Source organism: Oppia nitens, unplaced genomic scaffold, assembly GCF_028296485.1.
Source record: "Oppia nitens isolate AA-2021 unplaced genomic scaffold, nextdenovo-longstitch-racon4-pilon3 scaffold24_pilon_pilon_pilon, whole genome shotgun sequence".
NCBI lineage: Eukaryota > Metazoa > Arthropoda > Arachnida > Sarcoptiformes > Oppiidae > Oppia > Oppia nitens.
The window spans coordinates 114931-135418 of record NW_026533204.1 but is presented as its reverse complement, the minus strand read 5'-3'; the positions used below and the strand labels follow the sequence as shown (position 1 = coordinate 135418).

Here is a 20488-nt window from a genome sequence, read left to right as displayed (position 1 = left end):
ATTGAATAGTATTGAAGAAAAAAAATAATAGAAATTGATTTTTTTAATATAAAAATAAAATTAACTAATAAACATAATTTACTTATAAATTGATAAAACCTATTAAATAAAAATTAAATAAAATGATCAATGTAATTTAATGTAATTTAATGTAATTTAATGTAATATATTGTACATACTAATTGAATTAGACAAATCAATAATAATTATTTAACAACAAAAATAGGTTATACTGTACTGTAAATCAATTGAAAGTAAAAGACGTAATGCATGTGTGACCCAATTGGCGGCCATTTAGTGCGGCATTCAATGCATTCAATGCTTGACTATAACTATACAGACAAGCCTTACATTACATTTACATTACATTTACAATTCATTTACAAATTTATTGCACTCTTTGTCTATATCTGTAAAAGTTTGGACAAAATAATTATCATTTGAAGAGTCAATTGATTTAACCATTTAATAGATAATAATAATAAGGTAAGTGTTGTCTCTCTCTCTCCCCGTTATGTAACCGTGTGGTCATCCGTATGGTCACGACAAACACCTGTGCTATAGATTGTGGACAAAAAATATACACAAAAAAACACCGGTTATGTCGGCGGCAACGGTTGTCGCACGCGTTCACACGTCCTACTACTGACCGGTGATGATGACTAACCCCTCTCTGCCATCAACACAGACACACAATAATGGCTGACACAGAACAAGATCTTTTGGACTACGAGGAGGACGACGAACAAACTAACAATGTGGCCGACGGTAACAACGCTGGCGGTGCCGTTGAGGCCAAAAAGGGCGGTTACGTATCGATTCATTCGTCGGGTTTTCGAGATTTTCTACTGAAACCGGAACTGTTGCGGGCTATCATTGATTGTGGTTTTGAACATCCGAGGTTTGTAACCATTTAGCTACTTATTTTATTGATAAATATCTTAATTCCGGTTTGTTTTTAAAATTTTCAGTGAAGTCCAACACGAATGTATCCCTCAGGCCATCCTCGGTATGGACATCCTATGTCAGGCCAAGTCCGGTATGGGTAAGACGGCGGTATTCGTATTGGCTACACTCCAACAATTGGATCCCGTCGAAGGTCAGGTGTCCGTACTGGTCATGTGTCACACTCGGGAGTTGGCTTTTCAGATTAGCAAAGAGTACGAACGCTTTTCGAAATACATGTCTGTCATTCGGGTGGCCGTCTTTTTCGGCGGTATGAACATCACAAATGATGAGAAGGTGTTACGTACTAATCCGCCTCACATTGTGGTCGGCACTCCCGGCCGTATACTGGCTTTGGTCAGAAATAAGAAGCTAAACCTGAAGCACATCAAGCATTTCATTCTCGATGAATGCGACAAAATGTTGGAACAGTTGGGTATGTTTTGTGATTGTTGTCAAACATTTTTATCTTTGGATTTAGAAATAATTGTTTGTAATATCAGATATGCGTCGAGACGTTCAAGAGATCTTTAAGGCGACTCCGCACGAGAAACAGGTGATGATGTTTAGCGCCACCCTATCGAAAGATATCCGACCCGTTTGCAAGAAGTTTATGCAGGATCCGATGGAAGTGTACGTCGACGACGAAACCAAACTAACACTTCACGGTCTGCAACAGTATTACGTAAAACTAAAGGATACGGAGAAAAATCGCAAACTATTTGAACTGTTGGATGTGCTTGAGTTCAATCAGGTCGTCATTTTTGTCAAAACAGTTCAACGATGTGTGGCTTTGGCTCAGCTGTTAGTCGAACAGAACTTCCCGGCCATTGCCATCCATCGGGCAATGACTCAAGAGGATCGATTGTCACGATATCAACAGTTCAAGGACTTCCACAAGCGTATACTTGTGGCCACCAATTTGTTTGGTCGCGGTATGGACATCGAACGAGTGAACATTGTGTTCAATTACGATATGCCCGAAGACAGCGACACATATTTGCATCGTGTGGCCCGCGCCGGACGTTTCGGTACCAAAGGATTGGCCATTACTTTTGTAAGCGACGAAACCGATGCCAAAACATTGAACGAAGTTCAGGATCGGTTCGACGTCAATATACCCGAATTGCCCGAAGAGATCGACATTTCCAGCTATATTGAGGGACGTTAGGTGTGTATATGTATGCGTGAAGACCTATCGATTGGTTGATTAATTGAATGACTGGCGATTGTGTGTGTATATGAAGACATAAATAATTATTAAATCTTGTTTGTTTTGATTTTTAATTATTCATTTAATTAAAAGAAAAATGTAATAATTCATTATTATTTAAACATATTTTTTGTGTTTAGTCATTAATTGTCTTCAATTTTTTTGTAATGTTTATTATAATTATTATTTTACTTTTAATTGATATCATAATTATGAATAAAACTATTCTGTAATCACCAAATTMTGTATGATTTAAATGATTATTTTTTAATTGTTTTAAATATTTACAAATCATTCATTATTACTAATACTTTTTAAAAAATAATTTTTATATTTAATTGCGTTATACCAATAGCAACAAAAATGTTTATTGCTTCGGGTTATTTTTGCCAATTGGTTGACATTTATTTAGTCTTATACTGTATTATCACTGATATATCTTTTGCATATTATATTTGTACATTTTATGTGTGTATATTGACATATATATATATATATATAAATTATTTTTTGTATTTTATTTTTGCTTAATTAATATGAAAGTTGCGTATCCACAATACACTTGTTGTTGATGTTGTTAAAGTTATGCCAAAGAAAATACCTGTCCCGCTGATGGTGACATTGGTTAGTGCGTTACCTGATTCAAGGTTAGTATATACCCAGTAAAATGAGAGCCAATGAGGTGCTCAAGAATGTGATACTACAGCAACAAGAGGTAAGATGATGAAGAATAAGAAGAAGTTGTTGATGTAAATGAAGATAAAAAGCCTATAAATAAGACTAAAACTTTATAATAGTCTAAAAGTCTGGAATCAACATTTGATTTGCAAATAATATTAGAAACTTTGTTTTTTAAAAAAAAACTACCTGAGCTTTTATAACTACTGACCAAATATGACTTCATATACGGATAAAGGAGTTAAGCCGGAAAACGGCCGGTTCGTACATTTTGACCACATTGTGTTTTGGGTGGGAAACGCCAAACAGGCCGCTCTCTACTATAGTGTTTATCTGGGTTTCACTCCCTATGCCTATCGGGGACTGGAGACCGGTTCCAGGGAAGTGGTTGCTCATGTAGTCAAACAAAACGATGTAATTTTCGAATTTCAATCGGCCCTCAATCCGGGTAATGAGGAAATGGGTGCTCATTTAGTCCGTCACGGAGACGGTGTCAAAGATATTGCGTTCAGTGTCGAGAATATTGACTTCATTGTAGACAAAGCTAAAGCTCGGGGAGCAGTCATTGTTAAGGATATACACGAAGAAAAAGATGAGAATGGAACAGTTAGGTTGGCTACTGTCAAAACATTTGGTGACACCACTCATACATTTGTCGAGCGGACCAACTATAGAGGTCTTTATTTGCCTAATTATAAACCATCACATGTAGAGGTATTTATTAAAAAAAATTTAATTAACAAATTTAATAACTTTAAAAACTTTTTTCACATTTTTCTTACTCAAAAAATAGACTTTACATTTATCTACTCTGCCTAAAGTTAACCTAAAATTTACTGATCATTGTGTGGGTAATCAACCGAACGATGCCATGGAATCTGTTACCCAATGGTATGAGAAAAGTCTATTATTTCATCGATTTTGGTCCGTAGACGACAAACAAATTCATACGGAATGGTCATCGTTGCGGTCGATTGTTGTTACCAATTGGGATGAGACAATCAAAATGCCCATCAATGAGCCGGCACCGGGAAAACGCAAATCCCAAATTCAAGAATATATTGACTATTATGGCGGTGCGGGTATTCAACATATAGCTCTCAATACGGATAACATTATTGAATGTAAGTCAAAGTCTTGTTTTTCAAATAATTGTTTTTTTTGTTAATAAATTTGATGAAAAATTTCATAAATATAAAAAACAAATTAGCTCTAAAAGCACTGAGAGCTCGTGGCCTGGAGTTCCTCAAAACACCCGACTCTTATTATACACAATTGCGTGAGAATCTCAAGTCGTCGAAAGTGAAGATCGTCGAGGACTTGGATGTACTAAAGAAGCTCAACATTTTGATCGATTACGACGACAGTGGATATCTGTTGCAAATCTTTACGAAACCAATGCAGGACAGGCCTACTCTGTTCATTGAGATTATACAGCGCCGTAACCACAATGGTTTCGGTGCCGGAAATTTTAAGGCCCTTTTCGAGGCTATCGAAACGGAACAAGAGCTCAGAGGTAACCTATAATAAGGTGGGGGCAAAAAATACAGTAACAAAAAATATACCGGTAATAAATGATTATCATTTTATATTAAATAATTCATTTACTATATAAAACAATATATTTGGCATATTTTTTTGTGATTATGTTTTAAACTTATTTTTATAAAATAATATAATTTTTTGTTTATATTTTTTTAATTAATCAAGTTATTATTATATTTTTATATTGTGTCACATGTTTTTTTTAAATTTGTTGTTGATATTGATTTCAATCGTGTTTTTGGGAAATTTTCCAAAAATAAAATTGTGTTAAAATAAGTAATTAACAATTTATACAAAAAATTATTATTATGAATTTGATTATACTGTATATCACTTAATTTAATTAATGTCAACTGTTCATAACTTTTTTTAAATTTTTTATTTCACAATATTATAATTGATATAAAAAAATTGTAAAATTTGTAATTGACATTTATTTTAATATACAATACATCAAGTATTAATTGAAATATTACTGTATTTAATTAATTTTTCAAATAATAAACTATAAATGAATAGCAATTTTATTTGAATTTCAATAAAAATAAAATAAACATAAATGTTTTCAGGTGCAATTTTAATGTATATACTTATATTTTTTAGATACAATATAATTATTATATAAATGTATAGAAATAATAATATAGAAATTAATATAATAAAAACAATATTTGTATAATTTAAAAAAAAACTACAAAACATAATTGTACTTTAAATACACAGTAGTATTTACCAATTTTGTTTCTAAAATATTAATCATATGATCAAGCAGATTTATTAATAGTAATAAACAAATAAACTTTTAAAACAAATATTACACTCATTTGATTCCTAACTCTTTTTTCAATTTTAATAAAATGTTATCAAAAGTTTAATGACAATTACTTATGGATTATATAAATCTATAATAAAAGCTAAATACAGTATATTTATTGTGATAAACAGTTTCAATACTAAGATTAAATGGTAAGTTATTCCTCCCATTTATTACTGTTGTTGTATTGTATTATACATTACTGTACAAACATAATAATATTAACTTGAAATAAAACAAAAATAATAATTATTATTATAAATTAATTTTTGTTATGTTAGCAAATTGTATACATAAAAATTGAAATTCTATATCTTCGCCTAGATCATTTTACAAATAATTTACATTATAAAACTGTCTAAATATAATAAATATTGAAAATAATAAATATAATCCATTATTCAAATATAAAATACAGTAAACTATAGTACAATTTTTTCGCTAATCTAATCATGGTACATTTTTATATACAGTAGATTAACGATTTCACATAACTTTAAAAAAAACTAGTAATTAATTTAAATAAAAAGCAATCAGCGATCAAATTGAGAGTTAAATACAGTTTTATTTTACAAAATAATAATAAATGATACAAATTAATGCTAAAATTATAATTTAAATAAATTAATTAGTAATATAAACTGTACAAAACTAGTATCATCAAGTTATTACTAATGTATCGATTAATAATTATTTAAAGTGTATCAAATAGTAGTTATAATAGTTGCTTAAAAACGCCAAATAGTTATTGAAATAATTATTAATTTTTTAAAAATATATGCAATAAATACAATGGTTTTTATTAGATTGGATGATAAAATAATATTTTTAATTATTTTCTTAAAATATCATACGTTTTTTTACTTAAAATATTTTTTTAATTTAGAAAACCTCTCAATAGTTGTTATTATAGTTATTGAAATAGTTATTTATTTTTTAAATATTTGCAAATAATATATTATACATTTGTTTTCAGTATATATACAAAAATGATGGCACAAATATGCAAATTATTTCCATTGTTAACAAAATAATATGAATTAAAAACATTTTAAAGTTATATATAATTTTTGTAACTTTACATATATTTGTACAATATTTTACATTTTAATACTGTACTTATATTTTTCAAAACCATTGAAATAGTTATTTATAAGTTTTTATAGTTACTAATCCATTAAATAGTTATTTATAGTTATAATAAAATTTCGGGAATAGTGTCCACTGGCCATATTCGGTGTATAACCGACAAAATAATTTTTTTTAGTTGGAAATCATGACATTAATTATTACCCATTTTATAACCAGTAAATTTTTACAAATTATATGTTAAATAAAAAATATAATATTTTAAATTTATATTAAAAGTAATAATAATAATTATCATAACACTGTTATAATAGATATGATTATTGAAATTAATTAATTAACTAATCATTTGATTGTATTAATAATAATAATAATAAAATAATGGAAAAGTCTATCACATTATATATGAATAGTACTAAACATATCTTTCACTTCCATAACTGCTAAACAAAACGAGAGTCAAATCGACTATAATATCGAATGAATGGCTCAATAAAGGAGTGAATGTTTGGCTTATATTAAAAGTATTCATAAATGTTATAAACATTTAGTACTACAGTATATGTATGTATAATATGTATAGAAGTACTACATTGTGCTCAACACTCATATCTATAACAGTTTGAACAGTCAGTCAGTTATAGTGTGTTTGTGTGTTGTGTTGACTCTGTATTGAAATAATAGTTAAAAAAGCATTGAATTGAATGAACACTACGGTTGCCATTCATTTGTATGAATCACATCTCAAAACAACATAACATATCGCTTAAGATATATATCAGTCATTAGACTATTAAACCACTTAACATAACCACACCATTTGACTACTATATCTGGTGGTCAACTGCATCATCAGCAGCAACAGCAGCACTGGTGTCTCTTTTTTCTGCTGATTACACATACATTTTGACAGCCCATCCCATTTGATCCATCAGAGAACGTGAGCTCAGGTGATGACAATGTTGTTATGACAGCCATTTCTCCGGAGATAAACTCAGATTAGGAGCAAAATAGACAACATTACGGATCGCTTAAAAACAAGAACAAGAAGAAGAATAAGACATTCTGACCCATCATCTGATCACAYCATCACCAATACAAAGAGCACTCATTCATTACATCTGATCCATAGTTGCCGCTGCAGACGAAATGGTCGATTCAGACAAATTGAATATCGACTCAATTATTGCCCGACTGCTCGAAGTTCGCGGTTCAAGACCCGGCAAGAATGTCCAGTTATCCGAAGCCGAGATCAAGAGTCTATGCGTTAAGTCGCGCGAAATATTTTTAAGTCAACCAATACTTCTGGAACTGGAGGCGCCCCTCAAGATATGCGGTGACATTCACGGCCAATACTACGATTTGCTGCGTCTGTTCGAATACGGCGGGTTTCCGCCCGAAAGTAATTACCTATTTCTGGGCGATTATGTCGATCGAGGAAAACAATCGTTGGAAACAATATGTCTTCTGTTGGCTTATAAGATCAAATATCCGGAAAATTTTTTCCTCTTGAGAGGCAATCACGAGTGCGCTTCCATTAATCGGATCTACGGTTTCTATGATGAATGCAAACGCCGTTACAATATAAAACTGTGGAAAACATTTACCGATTGTTTTAACTGTCTTCCCGTTGCCGCTATTGTCGACGAGAAGATATTCTGCTGTCACGGCGGGCTCAGTCCTGACCTGCACTCTATGGAACAGATTCGCCGAATCATGCGGCCGACCGATGTTCCCGATCAAGGTTTGCTCTGTGATCTCTTGTGGTCCGATCCCGACAAAGATGTCATGGGTTGGGGTGAGAATGACAGAGGCGTCTCCTATACGTTTGGCGCCGATGTTGTCGGCAAGTTCTTACACAAACACGACTTGGACCTCATATGTCGCGCCCATCAGGTATGTTAACCATCATATTCTGATCAATCCATTAATCTAACTATTATTTATTGTTGACGTTTGTGCACAGGTTGTTGAAGACGGCTACGAGTTCTTTGCCAAACGTCAATTGGTTACACTGTTTTCGGCGCCCAACTATTGCGGTGAATTCGACAATGCGGGTGCTATGATGTCGGTCGACGAGACACTCATGTGCTCCTTCCAGGTATGTCTACTACTATCCTAATCTTTGTACTTAACTATTATCATCACATCAGACAAAGTATTTCACACTTTTTGTTTTTATAAATTTTTTCGTAATCGATAAACATTTAATAAGTTCATTGCCATATCTATCATAACAACACACAAAACATCAATTTAGTTTTTTTTCGGAAAGTCTCTTTAAAAACAACATAAAACAGCGATTTTCTGTGTAATATAATATAATAATCAATAGATTTTTTTGTTTAGTTGTAGATAAAAGTCAAATAACAACAGTGTGTTTCTTATCATAATTATCATAACACTTAACACTCCAGTGATTATAAATATATTAGTTATACAAAACTACTTGACATAAATATATTAGGTGTTATAAAAATGTAATTATCATATTATTATTTTTGTTAAGTTATTTATGATATTTAATCATTTATAATTGATCCTTGGATCTATGCGGTTGGTTTGAGAATGTCAAGTACTGTTTTTTTCTCATCCCTGTCCTTAATTATTACATATTTATGTTAAACATCTACCAGTATTGATGATATTTTTGATAGACACACTTGAATATGAATGCATATGAATTACAGTATATATATATATATTTGTTTATATTGTTGTTAACAGATCCTAAAGCCGGCTGACAAGAAAAAGTTTCCATACGGAGCCATGAATGCCAATCGACCTCTGACTCCACCACGAGGTCAGGTCACCAAAAAGAATAGCAAGAAATAATTGAATCGATACATGTTTTTCTGTCTATCCATCTGTTTCTATACCGTTACATAAATCACATTTGTTTTTTTATCTCTCTCTCTCTCTCTCTCTCTCTCTTCCATAAGTAACAGTTTATAACGATTTTAATTTAATTAAGAAAACAGTTTTTGGTTTAGAGTTTAGTTATTTATATATTTGATGACAGAATTTAACGGATTTGTTTGATAACCACATGAGATAGGGATTTGTTTTATTAATTTTCTTTCCATTAGTAGATTTATCAAAATATTTTTTATAATGAGACAAACAATAGTAGTTTATATTAACACACAAACACACTATAAAAACACTTGTAATATTTAATAATGTGTTTTTTTCTATCTATCTAAGGGTCGGTCATTACATAAATAGTAAAAAAATAACTATATTTATAATTTATGAATCATAAAAATCTCTGTAAAATATTTGTTTATTTTTTTCGTTACAAAAAAATGCCATCAATTTTTATGATCTCTTAAATTAATATAACATCAAATAGAAACAAATAATTGATCGCACATTATGAACAACAATTAGCTCGTAAATCGTTGCTATAAATAGTCTAAAGTGTACTATTGATTAAAATTTTTATAAATTATCTAAATTATAGTAAACTGGGTTTGTCACACCATTTTATAATTACAATTGATTTAATGTATTTGAAACATGATATTTTTATTAATTTAACCTACACTTTATATGTATAAATATCAGATTTTTTTACAAAATAATCAATTAATTATTGTTTTATTATTAAATTACATTTTTGAGTATACTATTATTATCTCTTAAATTATTGAAAAATTTTTATATTAGTACAAATTGGTAGATATTTATAGCAACTATTTACAGAATAGTAAACAAATTTTTTATTACATATGTGTTTTCAATTTTTTAATGAAAATATTTAAAAATTTATTTTACAAGAGAGTGTATGTGAAATTAATTGTAAGGTGTATTTTTTTTATTGGCCCACTCTTTGTTTTTTTGCTAATTTATCTTTATTATTTATTAAATAATAATAATTATTATTATTTGTTTAAAATTTTTTACAAATTATAATTTAAAACTTAAAAAGGAAAGAATTTATTTCTTATGGTTTGTTTGTTATATATATATAATTTTTGAGTCACAGTATATATTTTTAACATTTCTTAATATATATATTGTATATGTTTTAATGAATGTGCAGAAAATTATGCATTTTATTATTAATTATTATAAATTAATTTTGAGAAAAAATCTGAGATTCATATCAAACACAAAAAATTAGTTTATATATAAAATCATATGCGAGTAGCGATTTAATTATTATAATATGTATTTATACAATATTGTATATACAGGTATATAAATTATATACCGTATATATATCGATACATATTTGCGTCTTAATATCGGTACAAAAATAAATGTCTGCTAATAACTAAATATGTTTTTTGTTTGTTATCAACAAAAAAAACATTGAAATTTAATTATTTGTCATACATTTATAATAAACTAACTAAATGTAGCCAACAATGTAAACCATTTTTTTTATTGTACATTTAGAGTTTTTTTAAACTAAATATATCAATATCTATTATAATGGACTCCACACACACATACACACAAAAGTACATCTAAATTAATTGTAATATTATTATTATTTCTCTTGTATACAATAAAAAAAAAGATTTAAAAAAATATTTCACGGTTAAAATGGTTAAAATTTACTAGGATAATTTTATTATAATATAAGCAACAACAAAAATTCAGTGGGTAACATACGGTAAGTATTTTATTGTTGATTTATTTTTTTAGTATAATAAATAAATAATGGATAACTACTGAACAGTTAAAACATTATGCCCTTGTAGTGTAATATCATATTTATAAAAATTAATTGTGTATGAAAATTGACATTTAAATAAATTAAATAATGCATAAACTAATAAATGATTTAAAATAATAATTTTACAAAATTTATGTGACATACATGTATGTACCGTAGTATTAATATCAACACTATATTATTGTCAATTATATTATAATAATGATTACTATAATTGATTGCCACCAGTGATAAATCATATCAAATTATATTTAATTTGCAGTTTTATCATAAATATTTGACTTTATTTAGATTTATTGCTTTGCTATGCATTTACATAAATTTTATTAGTTTTTATTATTTAGTTGTTTAGTATTATGTATATTTAATGCAAATATTTATATTTAATTTCCGACTAAAATTTATATACATATATTATATCAATAAATATTAAATGAATAAAATCAATAATATATTTTTAAAAATATACTGTATATAAATGAAAATACTGTATATAAATGAAAATACTGTATATAAATGAAAATACTGTATATAAATGAAAATACTGTATATAAATGAAAATACTGTATAGTAAAATATTAGTTATATAAATAACGAGTAAAATAGATAAAAATTTATATCAATATATTTATTACACAAACTTTAGACTAAATATGATATTAATGACAATTATCACCGGTATTATCATTCAATTAATTGGTGCAATGGTTTTCAATCTTAACTTTTTTATTATATTTACTATAAGTCTTAAGTTTCTTCTTTCGTTTACCACTACTACTACTCTTAACCACTACTTCTTTAGACAATAGATTCTCTTTGTTTTCATTGAACCAAACATTCAGATGGCTTTCAATTATAAACAATTTGTTTAGTATTGGTTTATATTTCATAAAAATCGGCATAATTTCGACAAAATAGTCTTCAATAAGTGACAAATCTTTGATAATATATTTGACAACACGATTGTCAGTGATATAAGAATCCTTGAAATTTTGAAAATTCTGTAAATAATTTGTTATTAGAAAAAATACTTTTTAAGTATTAATTTTTAGTTATCAACAAAAATGACATACGTTTGCATATATTGTAAAACATTTGACCAAAATTTCTAACAACTTATCTACTGATAAGCCACTGAACAGTAGGACTATATCCCGGAGTCGGTCTTCCAGTGGCATTGGTTCATATGGTTTGATATGTCCGCTGATTATAATCTTAAGCAACAACTTGAAGATCATAATATTACCGACATTTCTCTCCAATACTCTTTGAAATTGATTTTTTCGCTTTTCATCGCTTTTCTGTAGCTCTACTGTCCGATGAAGTGTCTCGTATTGGTCGTCACTATTGGTAACAGTGAAGAGGAAGGTCAGTCTGGCATTCATTATAACAGTGTATCGACTATTTCTTGTACTGAATAGCAGCTCATTGAAGACACCAACTAATGGAAACAAATTCTTAGCTTTTATTGAATCATTAGATGTCTTTAGCGCCTAATTTGTGATTTAAGAAATTTTTAAATTTGTTTGTTTTTATTTTGGATAACAAGTTTCCAAACAAAACTTACTCTAATATAGTTTTCAGTTAATAATTGGTAATATTTTTGCCAACTATTTTGTGAACAGTTGTTGTACCAAATGGTGATCATCATAAGATTGTGTATAACGTTATCCCATAGATAATCGGTTATTAGATCGCAATTATTATCAGAAAATTTCTTAATTATTATTACAAACGACTCCAACATTTTGTAGTCATCGGGTTTGATGTCAGTTACATCTGAATCATTGTATCGATAATCTGTGTTTTGTTTTCCGATTAACAATCGGCTGGTTTTAATGGTATCCGATCTTCTTGTTTAATCAGTTTGCTGTAGACAGTTGACTGGCCATTGTTTGAATTTGTCGGTTGACTGTCCCGGTCGTCACCAACAGAGACAACAACTTTGCTAACTTTTGGTTCACAAATATTTTCGACACCCGATAACTGGTGGCCAATACTTGCTTTCGGAAATTGTTTGGACTCGTTGTTAACATTATTAGTTAAAGACTGACTGTCCGTTTCGTTATATCTAGACTTTAATGGTGGTCTACCTCTTCGGGTATATCTATTACTCAAAAAACTCTTAGGCATAGCATATAATGTTTTTACTTAACTATTGTAGTATTTGAATCAAATTTAAATATTTTATGCGTTAGAAAATAAATTTTTATTATAAAAACTTATACCTAAATGTGAGAATATAAAACAATTAATTTATTTTATGAGAAATCATATGGAAATATAGTAACAATTTACTAGTATTTTATAATTATTTTACAAAAAAAAMTTTTTTTAAAACATGAATYAAACAGTTTATATTCATAAACTTTAATGATTTTCAAGTCTACAGTATAATTATTATAATTAATTATTTAGTCTAAATATTAGAATATTTATAGATAAATAATTTATTTAGTTTAAAATTTTATCGATATAGAGATGACAAATTGATAGTTAAATGTGCCGATTAATGTACACATGTATACTGTAAATGTATTTACCGGTAATAATAATTAAATATTTAAGTACAGTATAATAGTTTTATTATTGAAATACGTAAATATAAATTTATATTTTTACTATTATATTTAATGATTAAAAATTTCCATACATTATGCAAAGTTTTGTGATAATTATCTTTATTATTATTATTATCATTAACTACTAAGGGTCTAAAATTATACATTTTTCCATTTTTTAAGTTACATTAGATTACTTAAAATGAAAAATAGATTTTTTWAAAATAAGAAACATTATTATTATTATGATTATCTGATCATAAAAACTAATGATAATTAAAAAGATAATAACTAATTTAAATATTAGTTTAAATTTTAAAGCAAATATTAAACATTGTCGAAACTTAAAATAGTTTTTATAACATTATGCTATTTTAGTTTAGCAAAAAAAACCCTAATATTATCTTTATTGCCTAATATTAAACATAAAATAAAATTATATCTAATTTTTTTTTTAAATAAAGAGATATTTATTTATCATTAAATGACAATTATTTGCATAAAATTAAATATAATTTGCATATAATTAGCACATAATGTTAGCATCATTTGTGTGAATCATACATAATATTCAGTGATTCAATGCATTAAACAAACATATGATTGCAATGTTTGGTAATTATTGAGAAAAAAACATTTTCACTAATTGTCAACAAAACTAAAAAACGTTACGATTTGAATCACTTCTTGTAATTGGATCTACTGGTGATATATATATATATATATATATATATATATATATATATATATATATATATATATATCGACGACTATGTCTGCGGCCGGTATCGATCGGCAACGGTTTGTTTCGCTTACCGACGATGAATACGATGAAATCAAGTGCGGTATATGTCTCGGTGTACTCAACAAACCTCTGGTCAACCAATGCTGTCAACAGTCTTACTGTGATTACTGTATACACGAGTGGATCAAAACAAGCAAAACGTGTCCCAATTGTCGCAAATCGTTGACCGTTAAGAAGTTGTTTCCGGCGCCACGTTTTAGCGTCAATCTCATCGAAAGACTAGACATTTACTGTGACTTTAGGGACGACGGCTGTCTTAATGTCTGTAAACTCTCGGCTCTCAACCAACACCTTAACAGTTGTTTGTTTAATCCGAAAAATAAGTGCCAGTATTGTGAAGAACAGATATTCTCTGCTAGTGATCACAAATGTGGTCCACAACTAAAGGAATTGGTCGACAGTTTACGAACGGAAGTGTCAGAACTTAAGACATCAAATCAAAAGTTGCGGTCAATTACGAGAAAACACAAGTCACGGGTCGAAGAAATGCAGAAACAATTCGATGAAGAGATGAACCACAAGAACGAAGAGTTCGAGACACTGTCTTTAGTTAGTCAACATATGGAGCAACAGGTTTCGGCTCTTCAGCGAGAGGTAACAGATCTCAAGACACAGAATCAGAATTTGTGTCAACAAAATCAAAGTTTTTCGGGTGAAAACCAAAAGCTAAGACAAGATATGAAAGATATGCGCAAACATTGTGACGATTATCTCAATACCAGAGAGTCGCTCGAGAAGAGTAACCAAAGTTTGACACAAGAATTGATAGAATTGAGACAAGAGTTGGACTCAATTCGCGAACAATCTGTTCAATTGAAGGCCGATAACGAAAGCCTAAAAAGCAGTCAATTCACAAATGTTTGTTTTAATTGTTTTTATTTTTACAAACATTTTAAAATTTTATTTACAAATTATTTACAGACAAAACACATGACAGACGTAATTAAGTCGGCCAGAGATCACATCCGTGAGCCAGATATCAAGCGATCAAAGTTGTCGAAAATGTCTCAATCATTGGCTATTAGTAAGATTACGACTGCTATCACCACATTTGACACATACCGTGACATTGCCATCAATCTGAAGAAAGACATCGAATCGTATAAGAGAGGCGTCTTCTGGCATACACTTGTCGTCAGCGACACATGTAGTCATCTCATCACTTATACTAATGAAGATATCATAGACATAGCGTTTGGCGAACTTAGAGTCAAACTCTTCTCAGTCTAAACGACTGATTCATTGTTTTGACTATTCATTAAATATTGTTTTCATTTTACAATTATGTATATATTTGTAGAGTAAATATAATACAAAATTTTGTTGTTGTTTTGACAATCACTTGATCTGGTGTTTGAAATATTTATCTATGTCTTATTCGGCGGCGATTGTCGACTGTGGAGGAATATAGTTACTCCCAATGTTAGAATAAATGCCAAATACATTGTAAAATGCTGTACAATGGCATTCCTCTGGGGTAAAACAAATTGCATGTAATTGTTACGAAAACTGGTGGCAATCATTTGCAGTATAGTTCCCGCAGATATGACACTTAGGATGAGTGCTAAGACGTACTTTTCGGTACTGTCGACAAACAACAGATAATTGGTGGCCACAACAGCTAGAAAGCCGAGCCCCGGTAACACCGAGAATGAGACCAACGATGATATGGGCATCAGTTTGGAGTCAGTTCTCTCGTATATTTCACAGCTAACGCTCACTGCGGTCACCACTTTGTTGAATAAGACAATTGCAAATGTCATCATAAGTGTGTCAAATGTTGGCTGGGATGAGATGACCAGTCCTTCGAGTATAGTAATCACTGGCATTGAGTTGATGGCCGTGAGCTGAGGCAAAAAGATTTTGTTATGACAATTGCCGTCGACGCTCGGCTTCCAATAGGACGGCAAATGACACGTCTGTGACGATTGCGATGACGACGAGTCGGGTGACGGACACATCGATGTCGGCATAGATGTTGGCATTGACTCATACGGAACACTTGTCAATTCCAGCGAATCCTTTAGTTCTTCTTGACATTCAACGGTCACTTTAGGTTTTTTAGTGTCTGTAGTATTTGTGGAACAGGTGTTCACATAAGAGGTCACATGCGATGTCTTGCGACTACAGGCTATCAAATAGTGTCTGGTTTTATGAAACCTATAGACTGGACACGACTTGATCTCGTGAGACAATTGTTTACTGTTTCTAATCTCAGTATCGCTAAACCAGTAGTACTTGCGATATCTAAGACATATCTGAATAAACTCTTCGCAAAAGTGTATACTGAAGAACGACAGACATATCATTAGTTCAACAAATGGTATTCCTTTATACTGATAGCTGTCTAACGGATCTGTTAACAGAAGTGCATAACTTCGACCAATTGAGGTCCTCATATGCAAGAGGAAGAGCTCCAGTACTCGACGACAGGCGGGGATCAGCTGCAAGAATAGGCAACCGATGAGTAGGCCAGTGCTGAACGAGCGCATCAATTCAATGAGCATATTGTGGACAACATTGTCCACACACTTCTCGTGACTTTTATGTCTAACATCTTTAGGTTTTGTTGACGTTTTTGACTTCTTCTTCTTTTTTCTTTGATTTCTGCAAATCAATAATATTGTCGAAGGAATAACTGACGCCAACATCGAGATCACCACAAATAACAATAATATCAATAGTATGACCACAAGTAAAGGCATTTTAATATAATAAATGGTAATTCAGTAGTAATTATATTCACAAAAAACAATATTTCTAAATAAATAAACTAAACTAAAAAAAGTTTGATTAACTTATATGACAACGTATATGAAGTTTGCACTCAAAATTTATTAGAAAATTAAACTTTAAATTTATTTTATAATTACAATAAAACACAAACACTGAAACTTTTCTCATAATTTTTTTTGTAGGTTTAATTAATTAAAAAAATATATATAAATTTTTAATCATATGAAATTCAACTCCGTTTTTATGTTATGTCTTAACTTTCAAAAATAACTTGTGAGACACAACTAATGCAAATGAAAACTCAAACAACAATAATAATGAAATATCATATAATTGTTTTTACAATTAATATGCGACACCAAAATAAAGTTTATGGATATCTAAATTAAGTTTTTTCAGATTATATGAAAGTGCATACACTTTATGTGCCATTTCACTGATTATTTCATAAAACGAGAGAAAGAGAGAGAGAGAGAGAGAGAGAGAGAGAGAGAGAGAGAGAGAGAGAGAGAGAGAGAGAGAGATGAAGTCAATGAAACAATTAAATATGTATTCATATGATTTAACTGTTTTTAATGTCAATAATAATAATCAATAAACGAAAATCTTATAATTAGATCGCAAACTAAAACAAAAAAAAACATGCATTACTAATCTAACAATTGATAATGTAGTTAAATATATGCATTTGTCATAATTATAATAATAGTTATTTTTAAAAAATGATAAAACATTTATGAAAGTGCTTTGTTTGCTAGTGATTGCTAATTGTTTATAATCATTAACATATAAATGCTATAATTTCTAAACTGTATGTACAGTAAATACAGGTATATTATCAAATAATATTTGATATGTATTTTTATGATTGCAAAAGTAGCAAAAGTTTTGCATACATTAGCCATACGTTGATTAGTAAGTGTGTTAATTAGGACTACAATATTTGGGACACAAGAAATATATTTTGTAATTAAATTCATGCTTCACATCATCCGACACCTCATCTCTCTCTCTCTCTCTCTCTCTCTCTCTCTCTCTCACTCACTCACTCACTCACTCACTCACACACACACACACACACACACACACACACACAAACTGTAATATCTTACCTGCACTGGTAGGTGAAGTTAACTATAGCTTATAACAACAAAAGTAAAATATAGTATTTCTGAATCTAAATATATATTATATATTTATATTATAAATATATATAAATAGATGTATAAATATCTACTGTATGTGTAAAATATTTTATTAATAACTATCGACTAATTTTTAAAATTATGAATTGCATGACATGTTATTTGCATAAGTGTTTTACTAACTCATCATTTGAGTTCATCAATCAGAAAATTTGTTGACATAAAAATTAAAACAAATATATGATATAAATTTATATATATATATAGATTATATACGCAATATATACTKTATTATATACTATATAATTATATTTAAATTAATACTTTTATTTATTTTGTAATTTGCATTTAAGTGAAGTTCATGAACTAAGTTATTACCTAAAGTTTTATAAGTTTWATACTAGGAATAATATAAGCTATATTTGTATACATATTCGTACAATAGTTTATTTGTAAATTAAATGAAAATATATCAAATTTAACAAAAAATAATACAAAGATTAATAAGAAATTAATGAATAAGTTTTGCTAAATTGACTTTTGGCTGCCTAAGCTAAAACTCTGTTTTAAAAAAACATTTATTTCGGTCCTAAAAACTATTATGTAATAAAAATAAAATAAATAACAGATTTTAGGGGTTTCGTCTGCGCTTTTATTTTTAATACATAATGTTTTTTAGGACCCAAAGAAATGTTTTCCGTTTAAATAAACGACTTTTAGCTTTAAGCGACCAAACTTGCAATCGGCCATAAGTTTATGCTAATTGTTATATATTTTTCAAATTATTAACCAATCCTTCATTCAATCATTTCATTTAATCGGTAAATGATTTTCTCTTTTTTCTTCATTTAATTTTTTGGTTAATTAATTGAATCCCAAATAAATCACGTGACTTTCAATTGTTAATACAGTATTTGTATGATTATAATTTTTCATATTTATAAATATTAAACAATTAAAAAAATAGTATATTTAATAATAAACAATAAATTTTATTTATTTATTAATATATAAATTTTAATATATTTATATTACAATTTTATATGGAAATTAGCAAAACATATATTAATGAATCATAATTAAATTGTATGATAAAGTCTATATAATATTTATAAAATGACAAATAAAAATATTTTTTAAAAACTTTAAATACATTAAATAAATTATATTAAAAATATATAAATGTTGAAATATTTGTAGTTTTTTTAAATTTGTATACAATATAAATCAATTTAATACTAATTGTTAAATAAATATTTGAAATATATATATATATTGTATGTTTAATTTTTAAACTAACAAGGTGAAATTTGTGTCAATTTTTACAGACTAGAAATTAAATGACATGTGTATAAATACAGTATATATATATTTGTATATCATATTGTTTTATATATAATAAATTACATAATCATAAGTTATGATTCATAACATAATGTATTTGTTTGTAGTCATAACTAGTATATATAATTAAATTAAAATAAACTATATACAAATTAATAAAATTGTTAAATAAGTAATTGTCATAATATATTAGTGTATATAATATAATCAATTTGTAAAATTATAATAATATGTATATATCATTAAATATAACAATTATGACAAATATTTATTTACTCTAAAATTAAATCTCAATTTTAATTTGTTTTATGTATAAATTTGTTTCCATAAAATTAGTCAATAATTTGTTTTATATTAAATATTACAAATTTATTTAAATAAATAATATATATATATATATATATTATAAAATATCATTTAATTATATCAAAAAATCCAATTTAATGGACGGCCCTTCAAAAGGTACACCTATTTAGAAAAAAGTCCTAAAATATATATATGTTTTCACATTATCACAGATTCGATAATAATAATAAAATAATTGGCAAAATCAACGAAATGGTGGTAAACTTTAGGAGGACAGACACTTTTTTAAAAAAGGCTGTCCAACCCTATTGTCTAACCATCATAATGTTGGCCAATGCGTTGCGCCTTCGTCTCCAGTTTCCTAAATCCTTTGAATGGTAACGCAATTGTTTCAACCAATCTTTGGTTTCAGTAACAGTTTCGCCCTGTTTTAGTTGACAACAACAACAAAATAATAGATAATTTTAAAAATTTATTATAACAATTATCTCAACAAATAAACTAAACTAAATGGTAATTAAATAATCAAAATCACTAAATTATATATAAATCAATTATAATTAACAACAACTAATTTATTGAAAATCGGAGTCAAACCCCTTGAAAACCAGTCGTAC

At 28.5% G+C, this 20488-nt stretch overlaps 6 protein-coding genes across 7 annotated transcripts in view; 4 read left to right on the top strand and 2 right to left on the bottom strand.

Moving 5' to 3' along the window:
* The first annotated feature begins 277 nt into the window (after positions 1 to 277).
* On the top strand, positions 278 to 2307 carry LOC128953995 (spliceosome RNA helicase DDX39B). Its single transcript, XM_054299550.1, has 4 exons — positions 278 to 486; positions 689 to 901; positions 972 to 1381; positions 1449 to 2307. Exons 2-4 carry the CDS (start codon positions 699 to 701, stop codon positions 2114 to 2116), a joined length of 1281 nt encoding a protein of 426 aa, XP_054155525.1. The 5' UTR covers positions 278 to 486; positions 689 to 698; the 3' UTR covers positions 2117 to 2307.
* A 646-nt stretch (positions 2308 to 2953) lies between these two features.
* Positions 2954 to 4454, top strand: LOC128953919 (4-hydroxyphenylpyruvate dioxygenase-like). Its single transcript, XM_054299456.1, has 3 exons — positions 2954 to 3550; positions 3630 to 3960; positions 4047 to 4454. Exons 1-3 carry the CDS (start codon positions 3053 to 3055, stop codon positions 4361 to 4363), a joined length of 1146 nt encoding a protein of 381 aa, XP_054155431.1. The 5' UTR covers positions 2954 to 3052; the 3' UTR covers positions 4364 to 4454.
* A 2392-nt stretch (positions 4455 to 6846) lies between these two features.
* Positions 6847 to 10165, top strand: LOC128953920 (serine/threonine-protein phosphatase PP1-gamma catalytic subunit A). Its single transcript, XM_054299457.1, has 3 exons — positions 6847 to 8180; positions 8251 to 8385; positions 9012 to 10165. The coding sequence occupies exons 1-3, from the start codon at positions 7434 to 7436 to the stop codon at positions 9117 to 9119; spliced, it is 990 nt and encodes a 329-aa protein (XP_054155432.1). The 5' UTR covers positions 6847 to 7433; the 3' UTR covers positions 9120 to 10165.
* A 1487-nt stretch (positions 10166 to 11652) lies between these two features.
* Positions 11653 to 12733, bottom strand: LOC128953921 (uncharacterized). The gene is made up of 3 exons (XM_054299458.1): positions 12542 to 12733; positions 12048 to 12467; positions 11653 to 11975 (listed from the first exon to the last, which is right to left on the bottom strand). Exons 1-3 carry the CDS (start codon positions 12719 to 12721, stop codon positions 11667 to 11669), a joined length of 909 nt encoding a protein of 302 aa, XP_054155433.1. The 5' UTR covers positions 12722 to 12733; the 3' UTR covers positions 11653 to 11666.
* A 1574-nt stretch (positions 12734 to 14307) lies between these two features.
* Positions 14308 to 15570, top strand: LOC128954000 (E3 ubiquitin-protein ligase TRIM62-like). Its single transcript, XM_054299558.1, has 2 exons — positions 14308 to 15198; positions 15262 to 15570. The coding sequence occupies exons 1-2, from the start codon at positions 14308 to 14310 to the stop codon at positions 15568 to 15570; spliced, it is 1200 nt and encodes a 399-aa protein (XP_054155533.1).
* Positions 15571 to 20020: 4450 nt separating this feature from the next.
* LOC128953917 (probable serine/threonine-protein kinase DDB_G0282963) overlaps positions 20021 to 20488 on the bottom strand; it is a 42833-nt gene continuing 42365 nt past the window's right edge. For both annotated transcript variants that reach the window (XM_054299454.1, XM_054299455.1), the window contains one exon: positions 20021 to 20296. In XM_054299454.1, the coding sequence (XP_054155429.1) occupies positions 20177 to 20296 (120 nt within the window). In that variant the 3' untranslated portion in view covers positions 20021 to 20176. The remainder of the gene's footprint in view (positions 20297 to 20488) is intronic.

Bases quoted from the DNA above. Each gene is read 5' to 3' on its own strand.
- LOC128953920 (XM_054299457.1), top strand. From the start codon at position 7,434: ATGGTCGATTCAGACAAATTGAATATCGACTCAATTATTGCCCGACTG. The intron at 8,181-8,250 runs GTATGTTAACCA...GTTTGTGCACAG, and splicing joins TCATATGTCGCGCCCATCAG to GTTGTTGAAGACGGCTACGA. The intron at 8,386-9,011 runs GTATGTCTACTA...TGTTGTTAACAG, and splicing joins CACTCATGTGCTCCTTCCAG to ATCCTAAAGCCGGCTGACAA.
- LOC128953995 (XM_054299550.1), top strand. From the start codon at position 699: ATGGCTGACACAGAACAAGATCTTTTGGACTACGAGGAGGACGACGAA. The intron at 902-971 runs GTTTGTAACCAT...TAAAATTTTCAG, and splicing joins TGTGGTTTTGAACATCCGAG to TGAAGTCCAACACGAATGTA. The intron at 1,382-1,448 runs GTATGTTTTGTG...TTGTAATATCAG, and splicing joins CAAAATGTTGGAACAGTTGG to ATATGCGTCGAGACGTTCAA.
- LOC128953919 (XM_054299456.1), top strand. From the start codon at position 3,053: ATGACTTCATATACGGATAAAGGAGTTAAGCCGGAAAACGGCCGGTTC. The intron at 3,551-3,629 runs GTATTTATTAAA...CTCAAAAAATAG, and splicing joins ATAAACCATCACATGTAGAG to ACTTTACATTTATCTACTCT. The intron at 3,961-4,046 runs GTAAGTCAAAGT...AAAACAAATTAG, and splicing joins TACGGATAACATTATTGAAT to CTCTAAAAGCACTGAGAGCT.
- LOC128953921 (XM_054299458.1), bottom strand. From the start codon at position 12,721: ATGTTGGAGTCGTTTGTAATAATAATTAAGAAATTTTCTGATAATAAT. The intron at 12,468-12,541 runs GTAAGTTTTGTT...ATCACAAATTAG, and splicing joins TAACTGAAAACTATATTAGA to GCGCTAAAGACATCTAATGA. The intron at 11,976-12,047 runs GTATGTCATTTT...AATTATTTACAG, and splicing joins GTTTTACAATATATGCAAAC to AATTTTCAAAATTTCAAGGA.
- LOC128954000 (XM_054299558.1), top strand. From the start codon at position 14,308: ATGTCTGCGGCCGGTATCGATCGGCAACGGTTTGTTTCGCTTACCGAC. The intron at 15,199-15,261 runs GTTTGTTTTAAT...AATTATTTACAG, and splicing joins AAAGCAGTCAATTCACAAAT to ACAAAACACATGACAGACGT.